General features: G+C 38.1%; 1 protein-coding gene across 1 annotated transcript; it reads right to left on the bottom strand.

The window, feature by feature from the left end:
• Positions 1-736: 736 nt before the first annotated feature.
• LOC108889464 (ras-related protein Rab-27B) lies at positions 737-12,295 on the bottom strand. Its single transcript, XM_018685908.2, has 5 exons — positions 12,047-12,295; positions 8,857-8,945; positions 7,120-7,223; positions 6,804-6,927; positions 737-6,054 (listed from the first exon to the last, which is right to left on the bottom strand). Exons 1-5 carry the CDS (start codon positions 12,197-12,199, stop codon positions 5,868-5,870), a joined length of 657 nt encoding a protein of 218 aa, XP_018541424.1. The 5' UTR covers positions 12,200-12,295; the 3' UTR covers positions 737-5,867.
• Between the last annotated feature and the right edge of the window lie 11,683 nt (positions 12,296-23,978).

Raw genomic sequence — 23,978 nt, 5'->3', positions numbered from 1 at the left:
CATACTAAGTTAAAGTACTTGCACTTTAGTCCGGTATTTAACTTTTACATATTTTTTTGAAAATGAAATGCTTTTGGTTATGCTTTTTGGTTTTGCCATTTAATTATTAACATATTTCAATATTGACAATAAGTCTTATCTAAGTAACTTAATCATAATTTAAAGAGATATTCCCTGATTTTGTTTTAGTGCCTTCAATTCTACAAATTTCTTCTCAGATGATTTGAAACATCAACATAAATAATTTCTTTTTTCGTAATCTTGTGTGTACAAATTATTTTCTGCATTCAAGATCCATGCAAGAAAGCAACTTGTGTTCAAACCAGAGTTTACGACAGAATTTTGGAATTATTTCATCATCATGGTAGTTGTTTGATATGGCTGGAATTCAGGAATATTAACATCCATATTGGCCATCAAAAAAGTCTAGCATAAACTCTGGGTTAAACATGTTACTTTCTTGAACAAGTTATAGTTAAATATATGTAGACTTCAATGCTAAAAACCAAAACAAAAAAGTATTTGATTTAAGGGTAAAGTTGTAGTTAGCCTTCGTGAACACCTCACCAACACAGAAACACCACACTGTTACTGCCATCAGACTCTTCTAGAGATCTGACAAAGAGACAAACTTTTTTTTTTTTTTTTTTTTTTTAGATTTTCTCCTTTAAAACACAGTGGTCGCCATCTGCATCACGTCAAAGCAGATTCTTCTGGAGAAAAAAAACCCAAAGGGTAAAAACACACACAGATATTTATTTGCAGCTCTGACATCAGAAACACTAAACGCATCACAGGTCATTCCATTCTGGTGGTGTCAAACATGCTGACAGTGCAACAAACCCAACAAACACACACAGGCATCGATACACACAGTGAAAACTGAACAAACGTGTACAAACCGCAGGCATCAGAGAGAATTCACACACAGAGGGTTTCCAAAAATAAAAGCTCTTAGAGGTACTTGGATTGATTAGTTGTTTTGATATATCGGGCACAAAAACAACATCAGGACTTCTGTTCTCTTTTGCCTCTGTTTTGTAATCTATGATCAATAATGCATTAAAATATTCAGTAGCTCACAAACTTTACAGAGGATCAGACAGAAGAGTTAATAACAGGCACAACATGACTCTTCAAACAGTGTAAACTTTCAAAGTGAATTCAAAAACTACATTAAAGATGTTAAGGTTCATGAGAGAGATTCTTTAAGAAAAACATGATTCAAGACAGTGAAGTAAATGTTAAGACGCAACTGTGGCACAACTAAACACTAAATTTAAGGACAAACATACAATACAAATTCAAATGAAAGGTAATGATCAATATAAGAAGGAGGTCTCAGATAAAAGCTGACAAATCGTTTCAGAAGATTGTCATGATTAAAAGGCATTGGTTCAAAATGGTTGTCCATCTGGAGGTGAAGTGCACCGGTAATTTGTTCTCAACCAGTGCCAGTCATTACTATTAATTTGGTGCTTTAATGCTTTAATTAATTGTGTCTCCTTACTTTACTTAATCTGTGTTGTTGCGTAGATCTTAATGATAAATGTGCATGTTTTATCTTTTTTTTAAAAATGCAAATATAAATTAATCAAAATTACCCAAAAAACATTTTTCAAATTAGTTGCTAGTCATCTAGATCAGTAAGGCTGCATGACATTTATGGGCAATTAATGATCTTTCTACCTCACAGTTTAAAAGTTTCATTACATTTCTATGAAAAAAAACATTGAATTTTTCAAAAATGAAACAATTTAGTCTGAAAAGACAAGTCTGAAAAGTGGCTTCACACATGGTAACCTTATTGTAATACTTTTAAAGATGCATATAAGACATTTTAAAGCTGCATTAATCACAATTTTTGTAGTACTGTTAGGTTCAGTCTCAGCCGATGACTGTATATAAAGATTGATGACATGACAGCTCCTCAAAAGTGAAGCCAAAACATGTTGATCGCCCCTTGGTGCCTGGCTGCAGTATAGATCATCGGGCATGCCCCCAAATGGAACACTGGCCAAAGTATAACATCAAAGCACATCCAAAGATGGCTTTTTCGTAGTTATTAACATGCTGATTGAGTTAATTTTCCTGATAAGTTTGGTTTTAATTTGTTATTTTTAATTGAAAGCTGTGACTGACTTGCGATTGGTTGGGCAAGACTCTGGCTCCAAATGACACGGCCAGCGCAAGATGGCTGCCCCAGGACCGGGATATTTTGGCTTCATTTTTGTACAGTGGAAGAGAGTGGAGATGTGTCATCCATCTTCATATTTAGTCACTGGTCTCAGCGCTCTCAGCAACCCAAGTGTCCAAAAATTTCACTCCCAGCTGCAGCTTTAAGTGTTGTCAAAGCCGTCTTTAAGAAGTCTTAAAGATGCAAATCTGTTGAAAAATTACTTGTTTCACTGTAACAGGACTTGCTTTATGAATGTAAGTTGGAGAAAAGGAAACAAAGCCCATAGTAAGAAAACTCCACTTCAGGTGCCTTGTTAAATGTTTAGAAATGTGTATAGAAAAAAAAGACTAAATATACAGATTTGAGCAAAAAAACAGCAGATGATCAGCTGAAACAGTACAAATAAACCCATACAGACACAGTATTTTCTGGGAACATTATCACTATTTTGCTGCTAATAATTTGGGAGAGAATGTTACAATGTGAGCCAGCTCTGACTATCTATCTATCTCCTTATTAGTATTTCATATGGCACTGAGATCAGCTGTTGGCAGATGACTCTGTTGGCTTTCGAACTAAAAAAGAACAGACACAAAAACACATTTTTTAAAACTGTGAAGGCAGTTTTTCTGAGGTTTTGTCGAAAACAAACGCTTCTTTGTGGTGTTTCCTGTTTTTATTTGGCACACTGTCAGATTAAATATATGTGACAACAAGGTGAAGCCAAAGCTCTATGGTGCTTTAACTTGCCATCAATTAGTCACACATTACATACTTAACATTGCTGTTGACCCATTTGGCAGCCACTTGTTTCGGTACACTTTGCAAACCCGCAGTTATCTTAATATTCTACAGCTGTAAGTTTGGACTGTGATAACAAGCTGGTTCACTGAAGGACAAAATAATAATTTAATTGGCAGCAATAACGATAAATGACGATAGATTCTTTCCCTTGTTTCTGGTGCACCTCAACATTGGCTCAAGATTTTTCACGAAGTAAGGCAGATCAAGGTGTTACTTGATAAGAGGAAAATTGCTGAGTTGCACTTAAAACAAAGGAGATAATCTTGAAACCGAAGCTGATTTTTGACATTTATTTAAACTGTGTTTTTGTTGCAAATTTATGTCTAAAGGGCTTTTAAAGACGTTTCTTTTTCACCGTGCTCAAGCTTAGCATCATGGTACAAAACATGCAGCTTTTTATGCTGAGCTCAGTGGAATGTATCCATGATTTCACTGGGCTAAATGTTCTGATACAAAATGAAAATAAACAATATAGTGTTGAGCAACAAAACAAGACAAAAGGTTGGTCCACAGTAACTTCAAGTCTTGAGCCAAAAAAAGTCCAGTTCAGAACAGAGTGAAAAACTGCTGTACTTCCTCAGGAGTTTCTAATAGTGTATTTTCCTCATGTTAGACACACTTTGTGGATAAATTTGTACTTCTGGGATAATTTGACAACTGTACTTAAGAGCACTACAGTGATGAAAAACAAATATCACAAATATGAATACAGTTGAGATAATTTGCTCTTGACGGACATGAACATGACAACAACCAAAGAAGTGAGTGTGACAGATAAAAAGGATAAAACATGAAACATGAAATATGACAACAGAAATAATATTTAATGTTTTACATTTCTTCTAATATAAATAATTGGTCACTTTATATTCTAATGACATTGGTCATGTATGGGGCCTTAAAGCGTTATTTCACTTCATCTGATTATCGGTTAAAAAGACTCTAAAGTCAGCAGCCCTGAAGATCGAACATCACCCCACTGATATTTGGCATTTTTTCTCATTGTCAGGTTTATTTTCACAATAAAAAACGATTCCCACTAGATATAATTATTAGTATTTATCTTCACAATAAAAAACAATTCCTACTAGATATGATTATCCTCACCACTTAACTTTTTCAGTGCCGCTATAGCTAATTGACTCAAATGCCATGCTTGTTCTATCTGCTATAGCCATTTTCTTTTAGGCTGTACTATAATTTTGTTTTCAGTTAAATGATACTAAGTCATGGTGACAATGGAGCCCCAGAGCAACCAATATAGCTGACTTATCTCAAACTCCAACAGAGATGAAATCGGCCTCCACAGTGGAATAACGCTTTAAAAGCCAAGGCAGTAGATCAGTTTGGAACAATACGTCTATCCTGGTCTATACTCTTATAATAATATACAATGTTGGCTTTTTTCCTCCATTGCACATGTATCATGCTGTACCCATATTTACCCTAAAATATGAATGGTATACTATCTTTAAATCTGCAAACAACAGTTACTTCAAAAAATTAATTAAGTACACAATGTTATTAATGCAATGTAAAAGTATCCAAAGTATCCAAAAAATCCTAAACAAACAAACAAACAAACAAAGCACAGCAGTGTAGGCTACGTTAGCTAAACTTTCCACATGCTATTGTTTTGGTATCAAAAGTCAGATATAAAGATGTATGAGCACTCCTCCAGAGAAAACTTTAAAGTATTGGCACAGAAAGCAATAACTCAACAGTCACAATATCCTTGAACATAAAGAGCTAACAAGACGTTTGCTGTGTTGATTTTGAGAAGACTGATACGAAAACATTTCCCGATACATTATGACATTATTCTCTCTATTTATTTCCATGTTTTAATAAAACATTGTGAAATCTTTCCTCAAAAACACTTCTCAACTGCTTTTGTTAATATTAGCATGTAGTTTGCAGCCACTGCCAACACTGCAGCACTGTTCTCTCCGTTAGTGGCTAGCTATGTTACCTGCTAAACAGATTGGAAACGAGACATCAGCAATGGTTATGCCACAAACTCTGCAGAGGTTTTTAACCTTCCTCTGCTTTGTATCTATGTCATGTATATTTATTTAATATAAATTTTAATTTAGGCTGAATATTTATCTGGACAGCTAATTGAGGATTAAGATAACTTATCGTAAAGTTAGCTACAGAAGCTAACCATCAAACATTGGCTAAATTATTTGGTGCATTGTTAGCAAATTTCTAGCATTATCAAACCACACAAAACTGCTGTTAAAAATGATCATTTCTGGCAAATACAGGTACAGCACAGACAGTGTGAAACAGGGAATAAATAAGGATAAAAACACACTGGTCACACAGATGTTCAGCCTGGTCCAGGAGGAAAAGCTTCAGGGATTTATACAAATATACAGCCTGATGTTAAACTCTTTATGGCCCAGATTAGGCTGTCAACCAGTGGCAGCCTAAACAGGAAGCAAAATCTTCCCCCTGTTACAAAGCGATGAACTTAAACATCTTTTTTTGACTGTTTAAAGCCATTAAAATCATTCAAACCACATGCTATGAGAGAAAGTGGGAGCGTGCGGAGCTTAATTCCCAGGCTGCATGTTTTAAACGAGGCACATTATGTGTCTGACAGTGATGAAACTGTTTTAACTTCCTCCTAAACAGGGCTCAAAGGCAGACAGGCTGAGACTGCAGTATCTGGACTATCCACTAGAGGGGGGCAGAGTTGTTTCATTGAGAAAGAGGAGAGGATGGTTAAAGGTTAGTTTTAGAGAGAAAGGAATGAAGAGAAGACAAAGTAACATGCAATCAAAGATGACCGGAGGAGGAAAGTAAAAAGATGGAGGGATGTGACGAGTAGAAAGGATGGACGTTGACTGGTCATTTCCTGAATCGCAGACTCGATCTAACATGCACATTTCTTCTCGTTGGGCTGCGCATCACCGAGCTTTGTGGCCCCGTTCCCGTTGGCGGGCTCAGCGGGCGGTTTGTCGACGCACTGCTCCATCCTCTTCATGACCAGGTCCAACAGCGTTATCACTGCCTTGTCCACCTCCGCTCCTGTCGCTGCACTCGTCTCAAAGTACGGAATCCTGTGAGTGTCAAGAACAAAAGATATATATATATATATATATTTAAAAGGTGCTGTGTCGTGACCTTTTTCCAAATAAGCTCAACTGTTTTTTAATTGATTCCCTTTTCCATTAAATCATTTGGAAACTTTAAACTTCATACAGGTAGAGAACCAATTATGTTTTTATATCATTAATTCATTTGATATATAAGTATTGTGAAGTGCAGCCATTATCATAAGGTAGAAAAAACATGGGGGTGGAAAAGTAAACAGCTCCAGGTGTTCCTGATATATTGCATTTACAAGAACGTGAGGAATGTAATTTCATTACATCTGGCACAAACATTCACTTGGACTCAAAGAGAATTTTATTGACTCAACTTATTAACAAAAAAAGGGTTAAAGTGATTTTTCCTATCTTATCACATTTTTATCTGTGTGTCATCCTGAATGTGGAAATAAAACTGAAGCTGAATTTAAATGCATGTAATCTGTAGACATAACACTTAACTGACAGTGTACATGCCTGAACATTTTTAAGTTCCCCAGAGTTTAAGACAGTTTATTACTTCCTGGAACAGAGTTGCTAGGCAATGTCAGACTGTGGTCTTGGGTGGCTTGAATTGCACCAGGAAATGACTTTTGCCTGGTCTAACAGGAAATAATTTGTAGAGAAACTGTTGAGACACAAGTGCTGCACAGGTTGTGTTACCTCTAATTGTCTGCTCCTTATGAAACACCAAAAACAAAATAAACAAATAAACATACCCGTATTTATCGGCCAGCTCTTTGGCCTGTTTTTCCTGAACCTCCCGCTGGTCGGCCAGGTCCGCCTTGTTTCCTACCAACACGATATCTGGGTTCTCACAGTAGGCATTGGCCTGTAGCTGGCCTGGAAATGAACACAAATAAACAGGAAACAAATGAGATGTGCAAATATAATACCAACAATCTCAGGTAAAAACTCTTAAGATAGTTTCACTTGTTATTTTATCTTATGCTTTCTTCATATAACCCTTCATATAACCCTCAGCAGGTCTACAACAAGTTTAAAATATGTAAAAATCAGAGGTTAACAACATACTCATCCAGTTTCTGACATTGAGGAAGCTCTGCTGGCTGGTGAGATCAAACATCAGCAGGAACCCCATGGCGTCTCTGAAGAAGGCCGTCGTCAGGCTGCGGAACCTGAAACATGCACACAAAAAGTAAAAAGGAATAATACATACTATATATACTGCACTATACTGTACACTTTAAAGGCTGGGTTAAGCACCAACAGTCTGAGCTCAAGTGTCTGAAGCTGTAGATTCTCTCATCTCACTCTAATCTCACTGTTGTAATGTACAAAAAGTATTTGCTGTGTGCTGCTGTTTGTATCAACACCAGTCAGTAATAAGACTTCCTCAGTTACTCTGTAGTATACTGGGTTTCTGGGTGTGACCGAGCATGGATCACAGCTGTGTGTAAACATTACTCATCAAGTTTTATTTGCAAATATACAATAAGCAAACAATCAGGATAAAGCAGCAGATTATCAGGGGTGTTTCCACAGCAAACACTCTGATGGACTGATCACACAGGTGGAATAATGCCTTTAGTTGCTTGATTAAACGATCATGAAGATCAGTTTATAAAAACGGGAATCTCTTCCGTTACACTGAGCTGAATAAATGAAATTAAAATTATGTAACTAACGCTGAGTCACCCTGCAGTGAGTCACCAGGCCTTTATAAACTGATTCAACAGATAAAAGGCAGCTTGCAATTAAAGACCACACACATACATGATTGACACATACTACAGACACACATATGGACACACACATACAGCACATGCAAATGTGGATAGTGATCTGTTGTTTCTGCTTCAAACCATTAAGTGTGATTATACATGATCAATTTCACAAGTGAGTTTCATTGTTGTACAATCTGATTTCTCATATCTGAAATTTTACATTGGCTTCTCAAGGCAGTTTTGAAAATGTGAGATTGAAATGAATAAAATATCTTTCCCAGAGTTTCAAGAAAAAATAAATTTCCAATTTCAAAGAAAAGAAAAGTTTTCTTGGGGCATCATCTGTTGTAGTTATACCATTACCAGAATGGACTGCCATTTAGCTCCATTTCATTCAATCAGCCTGATATTGTGTTCATGTCTGCTTTATCCTGATCGTTTGCTCATTGTATATTTGCAAATAATTTTAATTTCTTAGGAAGGAAAGATATTTGTTTTACACCAAGCCCACAAGATTACTTAATTCTGATTGTTTTGTTTGATAGCAACAGGACACTATAACTGGACACCTATGGGACATGTGTCTAATTGCAGGTCTAAATGAATACAACAGTATTAAATTGTAGGTATAATTAGCGAGACTTAAAGGTACCATGTGCAAGTTCTTGCTATTGCTATATAGCCAACATTAAGATTATTATTAATAATAATAATAATAATAATAATAATAATAATAATAATGGGCTGTGCAACTTGTTCATCCTGTCATGTTGGACTAATGGCAGACTGACGCTACATTGAGTCACTATCACAAAGTAGTATTACGAAACGTGACGGGCTGGGCTAAGCGTTTAGCATGCTAACTTCAGTGGAAGAAACTGGGCTAGCATCTAGTGGCCATTAGAGGAACTGCAGCTGAATACATCTGAGCTTTAAAGTCAACTGTCAGCTGTGCTGGCTGCTGCTTGAAAACAACAGGCCAAACAGCAATTCAAGATATCACAAGTGACAAAGCATGACAAGCTAGACTAATACAAAGATAAGCCATTATCCTGATTGGTTTCTTTCTGAAGATGCAGCCCACCTCTCCTGTCCAGCTGTGTCCCAGAGCTGAAGGTGAACCTTGAAGGTTTTCCCTGTGGTCGTCCCATTTGGGTTGGACGCTGTGTACACCTGTAGAGAAAGAAACAACACCAGTTTTTATTTAAGAGACATAATAAACATGTGGTAATCTGACTCTGAAAGACAAATGAAATGAAAGGCCAAAAGGAAAACAACCCTCTTTGCATATAAATCTACAAATTTGCGCCGTTGAGTCCAAAATAGAGGAAGCTATTTTAGCTTATTAACTGTCTTGCGCCAGTCACTACTCACTACTCCACAAAAGAGGAACTGTTTTTAGACGAGTCATGATGCAGGAGTTTATGTTTCAAATAAATCTTTTGAGTAAACAGTGTGGACTTGTAATGGGTCATATCCCACTAGCAATTTTTCCCCCCCTTCAGTGACTGTTAATGGAATGAAATAATGTACACGACCAAACGACCAGAAGAAGCTCAAGAGAGTTATCGTGACTGATAAGCACTAGCCTAGCTGGCTAGCATGTTAGCAGTTAGCTTAGCAGTTATAGTTGTTTACTCCAGCAGCCCTGCGAGCACTCCCTACGTCAACAGGCCTCTGGGACTATGTATTTTGCAAATATGGATTGATGAACTTCAAGTTTTAGGTGCAAACACACATTCATATTCATGGATCTATTATTCAACTTCAAGGCTCATATTTCATTCTATCACCACTTGTTTTGTTTCTGCCGTGTCCATTTTTCACATCTCCACCGTTTTAATTGTTGTGAATTTGTCAGCTGGTCTGACTAACAGTGATCTGGACAGCGATCCCTGCTTCATAATGATGAACCCTTGTGTGCTGCAGCTGGTTGTGCTTGTGTCTCTGCAGGAAGCCTCGGGCTCATTCACACCTCTGATTCTCCCAGATGAGACACTGTCACTTTCTCTGACACTCTTTTAAGGCTGTGTGATCATGGTCAAAGCAGTCAGTATTTTTGGTTCAGTTTTCTAGGTGATAATCAACTTTTAAATCAGGTGGAAAATGATGACGCATGTTCATATAGTGAGAGCTATAGTATTATTATTGCTGGAACACGATGCTGGGTTTTTTCACAAATGCCACAACTGCACAATTTTCTAATCTTTCAATTACTTTGATGAATATACTCACAATTTTCCAGAAAAGCAGTTCTTAAGTTTTCATTAACCTAAATAAATTTAAGTCCCCATATGCATAAGTAACTTAGCCCCAATACATAGTTTACAATAGTGTTAAAATCACAAAGTATCTTATCAAAAAATGAGTGAACAAAACTAAAGATTCTCACTGGCTACTTGATTTTTTTGTTTTTTTGTCAACAGTATTCAAATTAATGCCCAATTAAAGTTCAAATTTAAGTTGTAATAACTTATTTAAGGATGATTAAATCTTAACATTTTGAGGATTGTTTTTGTTTTTTGTTGTTGGGTTTTTTTGCAAGATAAATGATCTTGTCATAAGTCATTGGCATTAGTTTTTGAGCAAGATTTATCTATTTTTTCTGCTTGAGCTAACAAAACTCAAGTCTGAAAGAAAACTGGGCTGTATGGTTTCATTTACATTTAGCAATGCACAACTCAGGTCCAGTCCAAGCTACAGTGGATCAAGAAGAACTCTTTGAGACCAGGTTAATTTCCTGACTACTCTGAACTACAGCTGTGATCACAAGTTTGTCTGCTTCCACCTGATTCTAGATAAAATAGCTCAAAACTTGGTGTGACCTTAACACACACACACACACACACACACACACACACACACACACACACAAAGACGCAGAGGAGTTGAGGAATGATAATCAATCCTATGAGTCATCCAGAGCTGTTAAAGCAGCGTTGTCAGTATTTCAGACATGTGAAGGCAGCGCAAGCACCAAGGCGACCGAACTGCTGACCGAACCGGGCCTCGCCCACTCCCTGATTCAGATAAGTGCGTCTCACTCGTGGACGCCTGGATTCCAGCAACAAGAGTGAATGTTTTTCCAAAACTGACAAGGTTTAAACTGGAAAAAAATCAATCAAAACCTGCTAAAATCCATATATCCACTGCTGTTTAGCATCAACAGCTGTTTACTTAACAAGAGCATCAGCCGTAGTTGCGTTTACAAGACAAGACGTTAGAATACGTCCTCTGGGCAGCGCTACTTCTTCATCCACTCATGTTGGACAGACTGGACGCTACGGTGACTCACTATTACAATGTGGTATAACAAGACTGTGCTAGCTGGTTAGCATGGTAACTTAAGTGACAGAAATAGAAGCAAAACACACTATGGAGACAGCGCTTGGCGGGTAAAGGAATGAAGTTTGATGCCAAACTCACAATGTTTCTTCTAGACTGGTAAGTAAACAGCTGTTAATGCTAACATTAGCTATGTAGCTAAAAATTTACACCTTTAATCCAACCTACTAAGACCTGATTGACCCTATCTGAGCAAAACACCAGACACATTTACTGAGCAAATCTTAGCTATTAAGTCAGAGGTCTAGAACCAGGCTGGCATCTAGTAGCCATTAGAGAAACTGATGAAATAAAAAACAAAGAAAAAACACACTCTGGGTGAACTGCTCACAACTTTTGCTTCCATTACAGCCAAAACCTGTGACTGAGTACTTGTCAAGTACTTTGTGTTTTATGGACCACAAACCAAAGGTTGGAAAAAAGGTTGGGAACCATTGCTCTGACCCAGCATCATCTACGGCAACATCGCAAATGAAGGGAAGACTTAGTGGAAGGAGCCACAGAACCACCACAAGTTAGCAAAGTGGATTAGAAGAGAAAGAACTTGGTTAAAAGAAATATACATGCAGATTTCCTTTTTTCATTTAATAATACCACAGACACTAAGGAGTTAACCTGAACCATCTTTTCACAGATTATTTATCCCGGGTTATTGGTGGATGTGACCCCGGTTCAATCTCCCCGACTGTGACTCAGCTCGACATGCTGTTGTGGGAGTACAGCAGCAGCAAATCCAGACCTAACCTGACCCACCGTTTGTTCTCTGAAAGATAAAGCCCAAAGAAAATGCCTGGGCAAATGCCACGGTAACTATGGCAACAGAGCCTGCATCACCTGCGTGTAAGGTGAGGATGTAGAATTTGCTGCATCAGGAAAAAATAAACAATAAATAAAAACCCCAAAAATAAAAAGAGAGAGAGAGATCTCACCACTCTCTTTTCCCTGAAGTCGATGCCGACTGTGGTGATGAACTTGGGGTTGAACTTGTTGTCTGTGTATCGGTACAGGAAGGTGGTTTTCCCCACGCCGGAGTCCCCCAGGGCAAGGAGCTTTATAAGGTAGTCATAATCCCCATCAGTCATAGTGATGACCGCTATAAACCTGTGGAAAACAGACAGGGACGCATGTTAACACACACAAAGAAACTTGAGTTTCTGCTTCCACGGGCATTCAGGATGTGTGTGTGAAAAATACCAAGTGACATGAATAATGAAAGAAAAGAGGAAATAGTTTGAGACGTCACAAGTTAAACGAGCCGACGTACAGAAAACATACTCGGTGATAGAGAGGGGATGGTGTGTGTCTGCTGAATTATGAGGGAGGGGATCACAGGGTCGTCCTGACCAGAACATGACTTTCTGGGAAAATAGTAACTGAGTGTGTGTGAGAGAGAGAGAGAGAGGAGGAGAGAGAGCTAAGTGGGGGTGGGAAAGAGAGGGTGTGTTTGTCTGTCTGAGCATGAGAAAGCAGAAGAGACAGTGAACAACATGGACGCTGTGATAATGCAGTTTAAGGAAAAGACTTCACTTTCTATTATTCGCAGTAAAAACCTAGAAATGTTTCTGCTGTAAGAGTTAAAAAAAATTAAAACGGAAATCCATCTTTTGTGAGTGACATTCTTAAAGCAACACAATGGAACTTTGTTGAGCAACAGCACCCTCTGCCACTACAAGTGGTAATTACTTCTGTTGGGCTGGGAGTATGAGTGGTAAAGTGGTTTTCATGTACAGAAAACACAGCCTATGAATCATTTGATTGGAGTTCAGACTTCTGAATGGTGTATATTACCCATGAGCCCCAGCTTCTGGAGCAGGAAGTGCTGTTGCTGTAACAAACACACCAAACTCCATTCAGAATTCTTGATATTTTAAAAGTTTCCTGGCTGGATATCAGAGATGAACGCTGGTTTTTAATGACTTCTAAGTCTTTTTAGCTGATCTACAGTTCGGCTTTACTCTTTAACTTGCTGGGCCTGATTCAAGCAGTTTAAGCTGCTGACTATCACTCAGTTAGCAAGAGATCGTGAACCAGCAAAGACAGTCAAGAGGAAGAAGAAGCTTGCAAGTAAACATGGTCAGATAATTCATGATTTCCACTCCACGCCAACATGCTCAAGCACATACATCTAGTGAATGAGTTGTAGTCTGCCGTAGTCTGTTTGCCTCCTGGCTCAACGTGGTATATTTAGTGAGAGAATCATAAGACTCTAATTCACTCAGCTGAGAGGAAGCACATATAACGCTGTGCTTTATTACAGTGTGGACAGTGATTAACCAGGAGCTCTGATCTCTTCACAATAACCTCACTGTACCTCAAGATAATACAGCGAGAATCAGAGCGAGGCCGTTCACCAACCAGACTGACCACGGTATTTTACAACTCCAATCACAGTTAGGTTCATAAAAATAGCAGCTACATCTTCATTCTTGTGTTTGTTCGAAGCAACACCTTTCTTATTTCTAGCTTTCACACATTTAGCATCCATCAGTCGAGGTATTGATGAAGCCCTCTGGAGGTGTGAGGCTGAGGGTGAGACAAAGACAGGGGAGGGAGGGGGGAGGAGGTCGAGCTTATTGATCTGTCATCACTGGTGGAAAACCAGGAATGTCTGTAGTGTGATCCAGTCTGTCAGTGACGATTCCCTGAGGGTAAACCAGCGAACAGCAGCTCGGTCAGCTGACGGTGGAGAACACCACGACTCTCAGTCATCCCAACAACAAAACGGCACAAAACAGTACAGAACAGAAAGTAGGGATTTATTGCAAAATGTTTGCTCATCTTCTAAGTGATGGTGGAGGGGGGAAAGAATTTAAAAGACAGTTGAATCAATCCTGAATTCAAAAAACAAATCCTTATACATTTGGAATTTAGCTTAAAAATGTTGCTTCACTTTTTGTGCAAAGCACTGTTTTTGCTTTTCCAAAATATTGCTTAAAAATAGATGTATTTATGGAGTTTTATAGTCCGTTTCAGCTCATTGCCAAGGAAACTTCAATTTTACTGTTTAGGTTCTCACCACTCTCCTAGCTTTGCTTTCAGCTGTTAGTATGCAGGTTTTTTAAATTTGTGTGAACCCACTGAAAATAGATGACTGACCTCTTTCCCATTGCCAGTAGATGACATTTTTTTTCTTGTGTGTCATATTTGTTATCACAAACATGTCGGAAAACAGGGTTAACAAACAGTAGAAAGCAGAATGGAGGCCAGTAATTATGTTGTTGTTGCCATGATTTAAACTGAATTCATGTTATTTTATTAATATTTCTAACATTTAGTACACCCTCTTTGATGTATATGTGTAGAATTTACTGCACCATTGTTAGCTAGGTCCACCTAATGAAGCAGCAGCTGAATAACAGAAATATATACGCCATATACCGACAGACAGAAATACTGGTTTGCAGCTTTTTCAGACTCAGGTTGTGGTAGAAAGGTTTTTCCCTGGTGGCTTCTAAACATTGTATCTCAATAACAAGCAAGAACAAAACCATAAAACACACAGAGACATTAAGAATGTATGAGCAATCACACACAATAGGAGAGAGGGCAAACAAAGAGAAAAGACTGGGTCTACAACAGTCTAGTCCTGCTGCACAGGAGAAGAAATGACTTGAGAGGTTGTATGAGCACACATCAGTGTCAGTATCAGAACATCTATCAGGAAGCTGTGTCTTGCTCTTCCTCCTCTGTTATCCTTCACATCTGCGAGATAAAAACAGGCATCACCACTCTCAGTCAGACTCATACACTGCAACTTTTAAGCAGCACATTCATTTTATCACCAGGAAATCAAAGTCTGCTGATATGAAACTGACATATCCGCCATATATGCATCTTTCTGACGTAAATGACCGACCACAGAGTTTCAAAACATGTAAGAATATTGACTTTCTGTTCTGGAAAAGCCAGCTTCCACATGTCCACAGATAGATATATGACAAAAAAGACAGAAAGAGAGATAAAGCGACTGAGTTTTTTAGACAAACACCAGCCTACAGCCATGCTAGCAGCTCTAGATAGATTGCATGTAGACATAGTGGAGCTTTGCACTAAATGCAAACATCAGCATGCTAATGTGCTCATAATCACAACCTTTAGTGGTTAAACTGTTCACCATCTTTGCTTAGCATGTTAGCATGCTAGACAGCCCAGCATACAGACTGACAGACCTGCCATCCCCAGCCTAGCATGGCTAAAAAAGGAAGAAACAATTGAAAAATGAAAGAAACTAGCAAAGAGATTTTATTAAGCTAGGTCTATATATCTGCAGCAGGTTGTTGTCTGGCAAAAGAACCTTATATATAAGAACTGAGCTGACAAAAGAGTAACACAAATGCAGACCACAGGAATTGTAATTGGCCAGTAGGGTTGAGTGATACAGTAAACTTTTCCAACAGTCAATATATTCATTCTTGATCTGTCCTCATGACAAAAACAATTATATTAGTTGTATGTTCAAATGCCAAGTGTCTGACTTTGACTCATTTCCTACCAACTGTCAACACTGAGTTCTTTTAGCTACGACCACCAGTCTTCTTTGACCTTAACCAAGCAGTTTTGGTTGAACCAAACCTTAACGTTGGACGAAACAGTCACATGATTCTGACTGTGCCTGATTTTATAAAGCTATTTTCTTGCTCCCTATCGCAGCATTTCTGTAATGGATACTGCATAACGTACAACACATCCATCTTGTGTTGTGGTGTTGCTTTCACAGTCAACAGGTTAAATCCCAAACTGAGCTCCTGTATAAATCAGCTCCAACACCAGTGAAATCCACAGCCCCCCATGGAGAGGCATAAATCCACCTGACAGAGCCTCAGTGTAATTTCCACCACTCAGTGCTGTGCTGCTCTAAACACACACAGATTTATTACACACAATAAAAAACAAAGCAAGAGGAAAGAGAAATGAAGACGGTGTGGAGTCCTATGAGCATGTCTGCAGCAATGATGTACAAATATGATTCAATTACAAGATGAGAATTCAGACTTAGATCAAATAAAAGACTGAATGTCCTCTAACCTTTGCAGAAGACAGAGGTCCTGATCATAGGACCTAAACATGTGATGAACATTGCTCAGTCTTGATAATGGGCTTTCCTGAGGGCTGATACATTATTTACTTTTCCTTATTGTGATTGCAGTTTCTGTATTTATGTATGCTTTACTTCTACTTCAGCTTTTTTATTTTGCTTTACAATTGTTTACTGTATTTATTCCCTCAAACATCTGTTTATTACTATTTGTATTTGTTGTATTCCCTCACTCTGAGAAGCACAACTGTATGTGTTTCGTGCCTTAAATCTTTGTTATGATTATTATGAATTAATAGTAATCTAGTTTGAAGAGAAATGTCTCAACCCTGAATAATTAAAGTTGTAAAAAAAAGGAGTGGGAGACGGACAATGATTCATTGCTTTATCATGGAATAGTTTATAATCCAATATTAGATCTATGCGCTATATACTACAAAACTCATTTATCTACACATTACTGTTGATAAAAAGGGAATGTTGTGTCTTTGGGGTTCATTAGATCTTTATACATAATGCAACCAGTATCCTTTAATTAAATCAATACATAATTCATATCAGCTTAATATGTTTTCATCCAAATCTGAGTTAGATTTTCAAATTAGATTTATTCTCATAAGACCAGATGGCTCTGAGCAAAAGAAAAAATATATATTTCTGTGGAGTTTAGAGATGCTCAACAACAACATGTTAGTTTTCACAGTTTAGATCACAGGAGTCAAACTGATTTTCAAGGATTTTGAGCCAAGTTCACCAGCAACCCATCAGTTAAAGGTTTCATCATGATCAGTAAAGTGTCATTTAGTTAGGAGTTTTTAAGTCTTAATACTATTTTGTACAGATAAGACGGATGTTGTTTTTTAAAGCTCTCCTTTGTACTACTGAAAGCAGCAGGGGAATTGATAGCAGCTTGGGATTTGCTGTGTTAATTATTGATCACACTGACAGGATTAATCTGACTCCTCTTACAGATTATGCTCCCTGCAGTTTTAAACAAACACAAGTAAAATGTAGCTTTAACACTCACATCATGAAGCAGCATCCTTTAAATCTTGTGAAACAAGCAGCATGTATTTGCAAATAAGAAGAAATATGTCTTAGAGGATTAAGACCTGGTCTGACATGTATTTACAACAATTAAATTTTGCAGAAAATTCAGTTAATTCCAATAAAATTGTCATGATTAGTGGATTCACTTACAGGGGTGAAGTAAATCCATGCACAATTTTTTGGTTGAATTATGACTGACTCACCTGGCAAGCTAACAAGTTTTCCGTTAGCTTGTTGGCTACAGCAGTTCACCCATTAACTGAAGGTGCACAGATCAATGTGGCACCTTTATACAAAAGAGACAGGATAACAAGCACAGGTAGTTTGACTTTAGATGGTGGGAGGGGACATTTACATTTAACTTAAATCATAACAAAGGGTTACTAGTCATGATATGATACCTGCGATTCGCCACTGATACCAAAACAATATATTTTTTGTTTTGCAAACCTATGTTTACGTACATGAATGCATTATTTTCAATTAATCTTTTGTTCAAGACTGCACCACTGCCAATGACGTTGAATGCATATTGCAGAAAAATGTGATTGAAACAATAAATAATAGTCAAAAATGGCAAAATTATGATACAAATCAAAACTATTTGTACAGAAGATGCCAGCTGTCAGCACTTTGCAGATACACAATGATTAAGACACAGTACCAAAAAGGTATTAGAGTTGGACAATTACAAGTTCTATGCATTTCAGATATATCCTCTCAAACTGTTTTTTAAAAACTTTTGTTTCACCATCATCTGTTATGTATAAAAAGGTCAGCAGACATTTGTCAGAGACCTTTATGTTTGCTGCCTGTTGTGGCCTCTTCATCATTTTAAACAGATCAGACAACTGATTTGTTTTCCATCTGTTCCACAGATTCTGCTTAGGGCCTCTGTTGTCGTTACCAATCTTCTCTCCAGAGCCAGCAATCAATAACCGCTAACATGGATGAAGATTGACCCTTGATTATCTAATTTGTCCAGACGTCCTCTGGGTTTACCCCCTCAAGATTGTCCAAAACCTTTCAGCATTTTAAACCCACTTAACAAAGCACATTTGAGACGACACAGCAGGAAGAGCAAAACGAGACTGGTATGTACAGCTTCTCTTCAGAAAAACTGAAATCACTACATTTACATAGCTTGGCACATGTATAAGGGTTTAACTCTCTCTAGGGTAACTCTTTCTTCTGTTCAATGTGTTTAATTGGTTTTAAAGTGCAACCACAGAGTCCAATAGCTTCTGGAGCCTGATCAGACAGAATACGAGACTCTCAACTCAGGTGTATCTCTTTATCTAGTTATATATCCATCAGTGAGTCCCACCAGGGCTCCCTCGATCCTTCCCTAATCCCACAGCATGAGGTGGGCTAACATCTGTACAGACAGCTCACACAGCTGGATCTGAAAGGTCAGCATGGATATAGGAATATCGCGAGGCCGAAGAGAAGGGAACAGGATGTCAAAGAGCAGGGGTCAGTGAAAGACTAACACTGGCAGGGTTTGGGGGGTTAACTCTGAAGGTCTGGAGTTCACTGGGATATTATGACAAAGAAGTAGAATTCAGGTTTGTTATTTCAATTACTTGCGAGTGGTGGATTTTATTAATGCACACAACAATCAGTTGTCAAGTGAAAAGATGGTGGCGTTGGATGGTTGGTTGTTTCAACCAGCCAGCATTTGGTTCCAACTCAAACCTGCAGTCAAGATCGTGAAAATTCTTTGGATGTTCTTGGATTCTAGAGGGTACATCTTAATGATTTTGATGAGCCCATGATCTTCTCCAATAATGGTGGCAGTTCTGTAGGTGCTGCTGAACGTAGGGACAGCTAATGTCAACAACAAGTCCCTCAACCTGAACGGTCTTTTGTCCCAACCCCCTGATACAACCCATTGAAAGCATCTCCTGAAATAGCGCCCCAACGGTGGCAGGCTACCGGACATTTGTCATCACGATTACAATAATAACCAGACGGTTAAGCTTAAGCTGGTTTGGTTAGGTTTAGGCACAAATCTGCTTGGTTAGGTTTAGGAAAGGATTTAAGTTTGGGTTAAAATAAGAACTTCCTTAAGGTTACAGGACCTTCATCATCAGGGTTTCTCAGTGGTTTCTTAAATCACATGACGAAAGATCAAAGGTTAAAGGAAAAAGTGCTTAAATCTCTGATACTTAAATTCTACTCCATTAGTGAGGAAGCCAATAAAATGGTCTGCTTGTGTCTTATTTCTTCATCCTCACTCCAAACAACTACGCATAAGGACCAGTGGCTGAACAGATTGTGTTTACAGCACTGCAGCAAAAACCTGTGACATTTCCATCGAAATCAATATGTTCCGCTGTTCTCTATCTGTGGCTGCTTTAACACAGCAGTGATCCGGCTCACAGTATATCCACTTCATGAAAGCATTTCCATTTGCTCACAGTCTGGTGCTTCCTTCGCCACCACATGGGAAGTGATGGCTTTTAACATTTCATGGTTTCTTCTGCAACACAGAAAGACAATTTTTCTATAATGATGATGACTGATGTTCTTGCCACCAAGCAGATGGAGAAAAATGAGTGCAACCTACAGGAACTCAAACCACACAACAGAAGAGGACACAACAGCAAAGACACAAAGGAGGCAAACTTTAACAAGCAGTCATCAAATTCCAATTCCTTTTCCTGTCCCGATAGAAATAAACAAACCCTTTCAAGTGTAGAACCTTAATTCTATTACACCCAGCCACATGAAACCTGATTAAATACAAATCAGAACAGGACACAGTGGAAGTCAAACTAGTGTTGTGTTGCAACCTGCCGATCTCATGACTCCAATGATCCTTATGTTTTTGGTTTAACCTGGTTACATTTAACAGCCGCAGACTTGTACACAGCAAAACTGCTGGAGGACTTGCAATACGATGGGGTTTAGGGAAGACTAACCACACTCTTGGTCTTGGAATTAAATTATCTACGGCTCCATAACTAATACCAAAGAATGAAGAGCGATAACAGAATCGATAAGCGTTTAAAGAAACTACTGTCCCTTGAAAATCATTTAGATGGTACACTGGCTTCTAATAGGGAGACTGGGGTTCTATATAGTTTTGTAAGTGGGTACGATCTCCTGCGAGAATCGTGTAATGCTTTATGGCTAGCTTCTTTACTTTACGAAGAAGGTAGCTCAGTAATTCTTTCTCTAATTCATCAACCCCTTTAATGAATTTTGTGTTTGTTGCCTGAGTGATAGGCCTTGATTTCTTCACATTAGCCATTAGCTTCTACAGTGCACTGCTTCCAGTTCCCATAACTGCTCAGATTCAGAGCCCAGCAGAATTTAATCCACTTGTGGCTACAGAGAATGCTGTTGCTACAACTCAGCAAAAGTTACAAAGTTTTGCTTTAATCTTAAACTTTGTCAATCTGGAACTAAATCTGTATGAAATTGTCTTAAGGACTCCCAACTCTAACCACTAACATTAGCAACAGCATATGTGTAATTAATAGTTATTAACAGCAAATGGGGTGCTAATAGCAGGGATGTGATAGAACAGGTGTAACTACAAACTATCATAAAAGGTTTCCCTCAAGCCATAATTATGAGTCATTAATCACAATACCAGGAGCCTGAAACTGGGACAGCTGAATAAACTGCTGTCATTATTAACATGGGATGAGTCAAAATGTCTTCATTGAGAAAACATCTATCATCTCTTCTACTCTGCTTTGTTCAGCACATTTCTCATATTTTACTCTATACTCTTCTGCATTTCACTTCTTTCCCTTCAATCGACTTCACTTTATTGCTCACTGGGTTGGAGGTCATGTGATCAAGTCAGCTGACTGAATTTGTGGTCATGTTGTCCGCCTCAGGGCACATGCTAAACACACAACATCATTATCAGCTGGAGCACCCACTCTTCTCTCTGGTGTCTACTGGGTCCTAAAGCAAAATGACTTGAGCTCAGAGCTTTATATGGACTTTCCAGGTTTTTTATTATCGTTACACAACACCGTTATTTATGGGTTTAAGTCCCTTTCCCTTTTTAAACTCCCTTTATTTATTTATTTATTTATTTTTACAGTGGATAAAAACTGAAGTCTGTTTACCAAGTTGAAGTATTCAGTGTTGTGTACAAAATCTCATTATTACTACAATTTAATTCAAATTTATCATCATCTGGTTTACTTAATAGAATCCAATTAGTTCTATTTTAGGTCCAAAAACCTCATGATCCCTGCGGTTAGTGTTTTCATGTCAATTTGGAGAGAGCATGTGGGCCTTCATGGTGCGTTGTTTGTTGACGTACAGTAAATCTAAGCCGCTCATTCTGCCACTTTATTGCAAATTTGTCAAGCAAATGAATATAAAATCTACCACAGCCCCCACGTGGACTCCGAGCCTGAGACAGAGAAACTGATCTCATTTCTCCACGAGAAACACTATCTAACTGCAGCCAGGGTTTCAATTTAAAATCTCTAAAGCTTCAAAAAAAGCAATTTTGGGTCAAAATTAGCTTCTATCCATGATGAAATTGTTGCAATATGGCAACTTCAGAATCTTCAAACCTTAAATTTCCTCTTGACAAGCTTTTAATTTGGGATCTCCAATTGAAAATAAAGTCTGGCAGAGTCTCCGAGATTAAAACTAGTAAATCTGTTTCACTTTCATGTCAGTGATCATTTTTCAAACAGGCAACATTTCACTCTGAAGTTAATCTCTTTACTTCCAATCACTGCCTGGTGTCTGAAGGGAAACTGGAAATCATTTAACCTTTGACCCCCTTACACAGTAACTGGTTCACCATCCATTCATTTTGCCCAGAGGACAACTCTTTCTTTTGTTTTCTGTGTCCTGAACCAGAGTAGAAAATGTAATTAGTAATTTAGCCATAGCTCCTCAGATTACATTATAAACTTATTGTTATTTTGATGTCATTAGTTCTGGACAGTCTCAGTTTACCATTAAACAAAACTATCCCATAAAATAATAGATTTTCCTCGTAACATACCGGTTCACTCAGTAAAAGTTCACACTGTATTAAATATAGAGGCAGCAAATATTGGCTGTGAACAATTTCAATATTAGAAGCAGCTGAATTCCTCATTTTGAAGTTTAATACCAAATATTTCAAGTCCCCATCCACTCACTTTTTGTCACTTCATTTGGGTGAAAACTCATTTTCAGGTTGTTCAAATTCAGACTGAGTTCTTCAAGTAAAATGACGAGGCTGGTGACTTTGGAATTAAAGTCAGAGGAACAAGATTAAAACTTGAAAATCTGTGCTATGCAGGATAAACAACCGAGCCCGAGCTGAATCAATCCAATCTGAAATACAAGAGGGGAAAGCATCCTTTGTAGTCCTGATGTTCAAGTTGGAATTTTTCTCCTTCAAGTGTTGTCTGATTTAAATTTTTCAGTCCTTTTAGAAGCCTGAATGAAGCTTTTTTTTTTTTTTTTTAACATATTGGACACAAGTGTATCCACCTTCAAAATGACCTGCTGACAAAATCAAAGAGGAGATACTGACATGAATCAAACCACATAAAGTCCAGTTTTCAAAGTGAATATTTCAGCTGGATTTCAATCTCAGTGTAATTGCATTTCACAAAAAGGCGTTCAGACACTAAGATTCTAGCTATTACAGCTACTATTTGCTTCCATAAAATATAACCAGTGACAGTTGTGGAGCTGGAGATGCTGACGTCCGACTCTGTGACCACTAGCCTCATTTTACTATAATACACAGTACTCAGTGCCCACAGGAAATGGTTTACACACCACACCGACCACAACATCACTAAAGGGCCAGTATCAGGTAAATAGAGGATTTAACCACAAACACATTCGAATACTGGCGACGTACAGAGACTTATAACTTATTTATTTATTGTTTTAAGAGGGAAACATGGTCCTGTGTCAGTCCTGTTGGTGCAGAGAGGAGATTTTAAAGCACAGTGGTCCACTACACAAAGCCTTTATCATGCACACACACATCACTGTCCTCCACTATGAATAGACACAAGGGAGTTTTACACTTCTAATATGTCACATGGTTGGGTCGTTAAACTCAGACACTGAGAGAAAAGGCAGACAGGAGTGTTAGGAAAGACCTCTCCCTAATCGTATGAATTACTTCAGCTGTAAATCGCCTTGTTTACTGACACATAACTGTTTAATGAATGAAGGCTGGTGTTTTAGGTAGACTGAGTGCTTGGAATATAACTAAACATGGTATTTTTAAAGGTGTAGAGTCAAGAAAAGTCTTTTGAAGACAACATTTAGACCCGTTTTACAACAACAAACAATGGATAACTCTGGTATTTATGAATTTGGGTCTTATTTTATACTTATACTTATGTTTTTGGGTGTAAATAGTTGATAGGGACAGAAATCTGTGAACAGCTGCTGCAATGTCATCCAATGGGCATTTGTCCACGTCAAAGTTCGTCCACTAAAGTGTTTCTTTTTGCCACTGACAGGCTCAGATTGTTTAGTGTAAGTGTCTGACAACTTTATGGATAGGATTCCTACAGAGATAGAGCTTCTTTAAAGAGTAAGATGCTTTTTGTTTAACCAGGAACATCACTATATATCAGTACCAGACTCCATCGACATTAACAGTAATTTTACCGAGCAGAACACAGGAGTGGCTGGAATACCACTGCCTCCATCTGTTAGTGTGTTTGTGTGTGTGTGACTTTCGTGTTAAGTGTCACGCAATAACACAAAACCAGTCAACAGCAAAAACAAGCACTTTAGTGGACTTACAGGTGCATCGTTCTTGCTCA

This window comes from Lates calcarifer, unplaced genomic scaffold, assembly GCF_001640805.2.
Source record: "Lates calcarifer isolate ASB-BC8 unplaced genomic scaffold, TLL_Latcal_v3 _unitig_1568_quiver_1073, whole genome shotgun sequence".
Classification (NCBI taxonomy): domain Eukaryota; kingdom Metazoa; phylum Chordata; class Actinopteri; family Centropomidae; genus Lates; species Lates calcarifer.
The sequence above is the reverse complement of the archived record's forward strand: the minus strand, read 5'-3'. Positions and strand labels throughout refer to the sequence as shown.

Excerpts from the sequence above, each read along its gene's own strand:
- LOC108889464 (XM_018685908.2), bottom strand. The coding sequence starts at position 12,199 with ATGACTGATGGGGATTATGACTACCTTATAAAGCTCCTTGCCCTGGGG. Across the intron at positions 8,946-12,046 it reads ACTTCAGGGAAAAGAGAGTG|GTGTACACAGCGTCCAACCC; the intron begins GTGAGATCTCTC and ends CTTTCTCTACAG. Across the intron at positions 6,055-6,803 it reads GAGCTGGCCGATAAATACGG|GATTCCGTACTTTGAGACGA; the intron begins GTATGTTTATTT and ends TGACACTCACAG.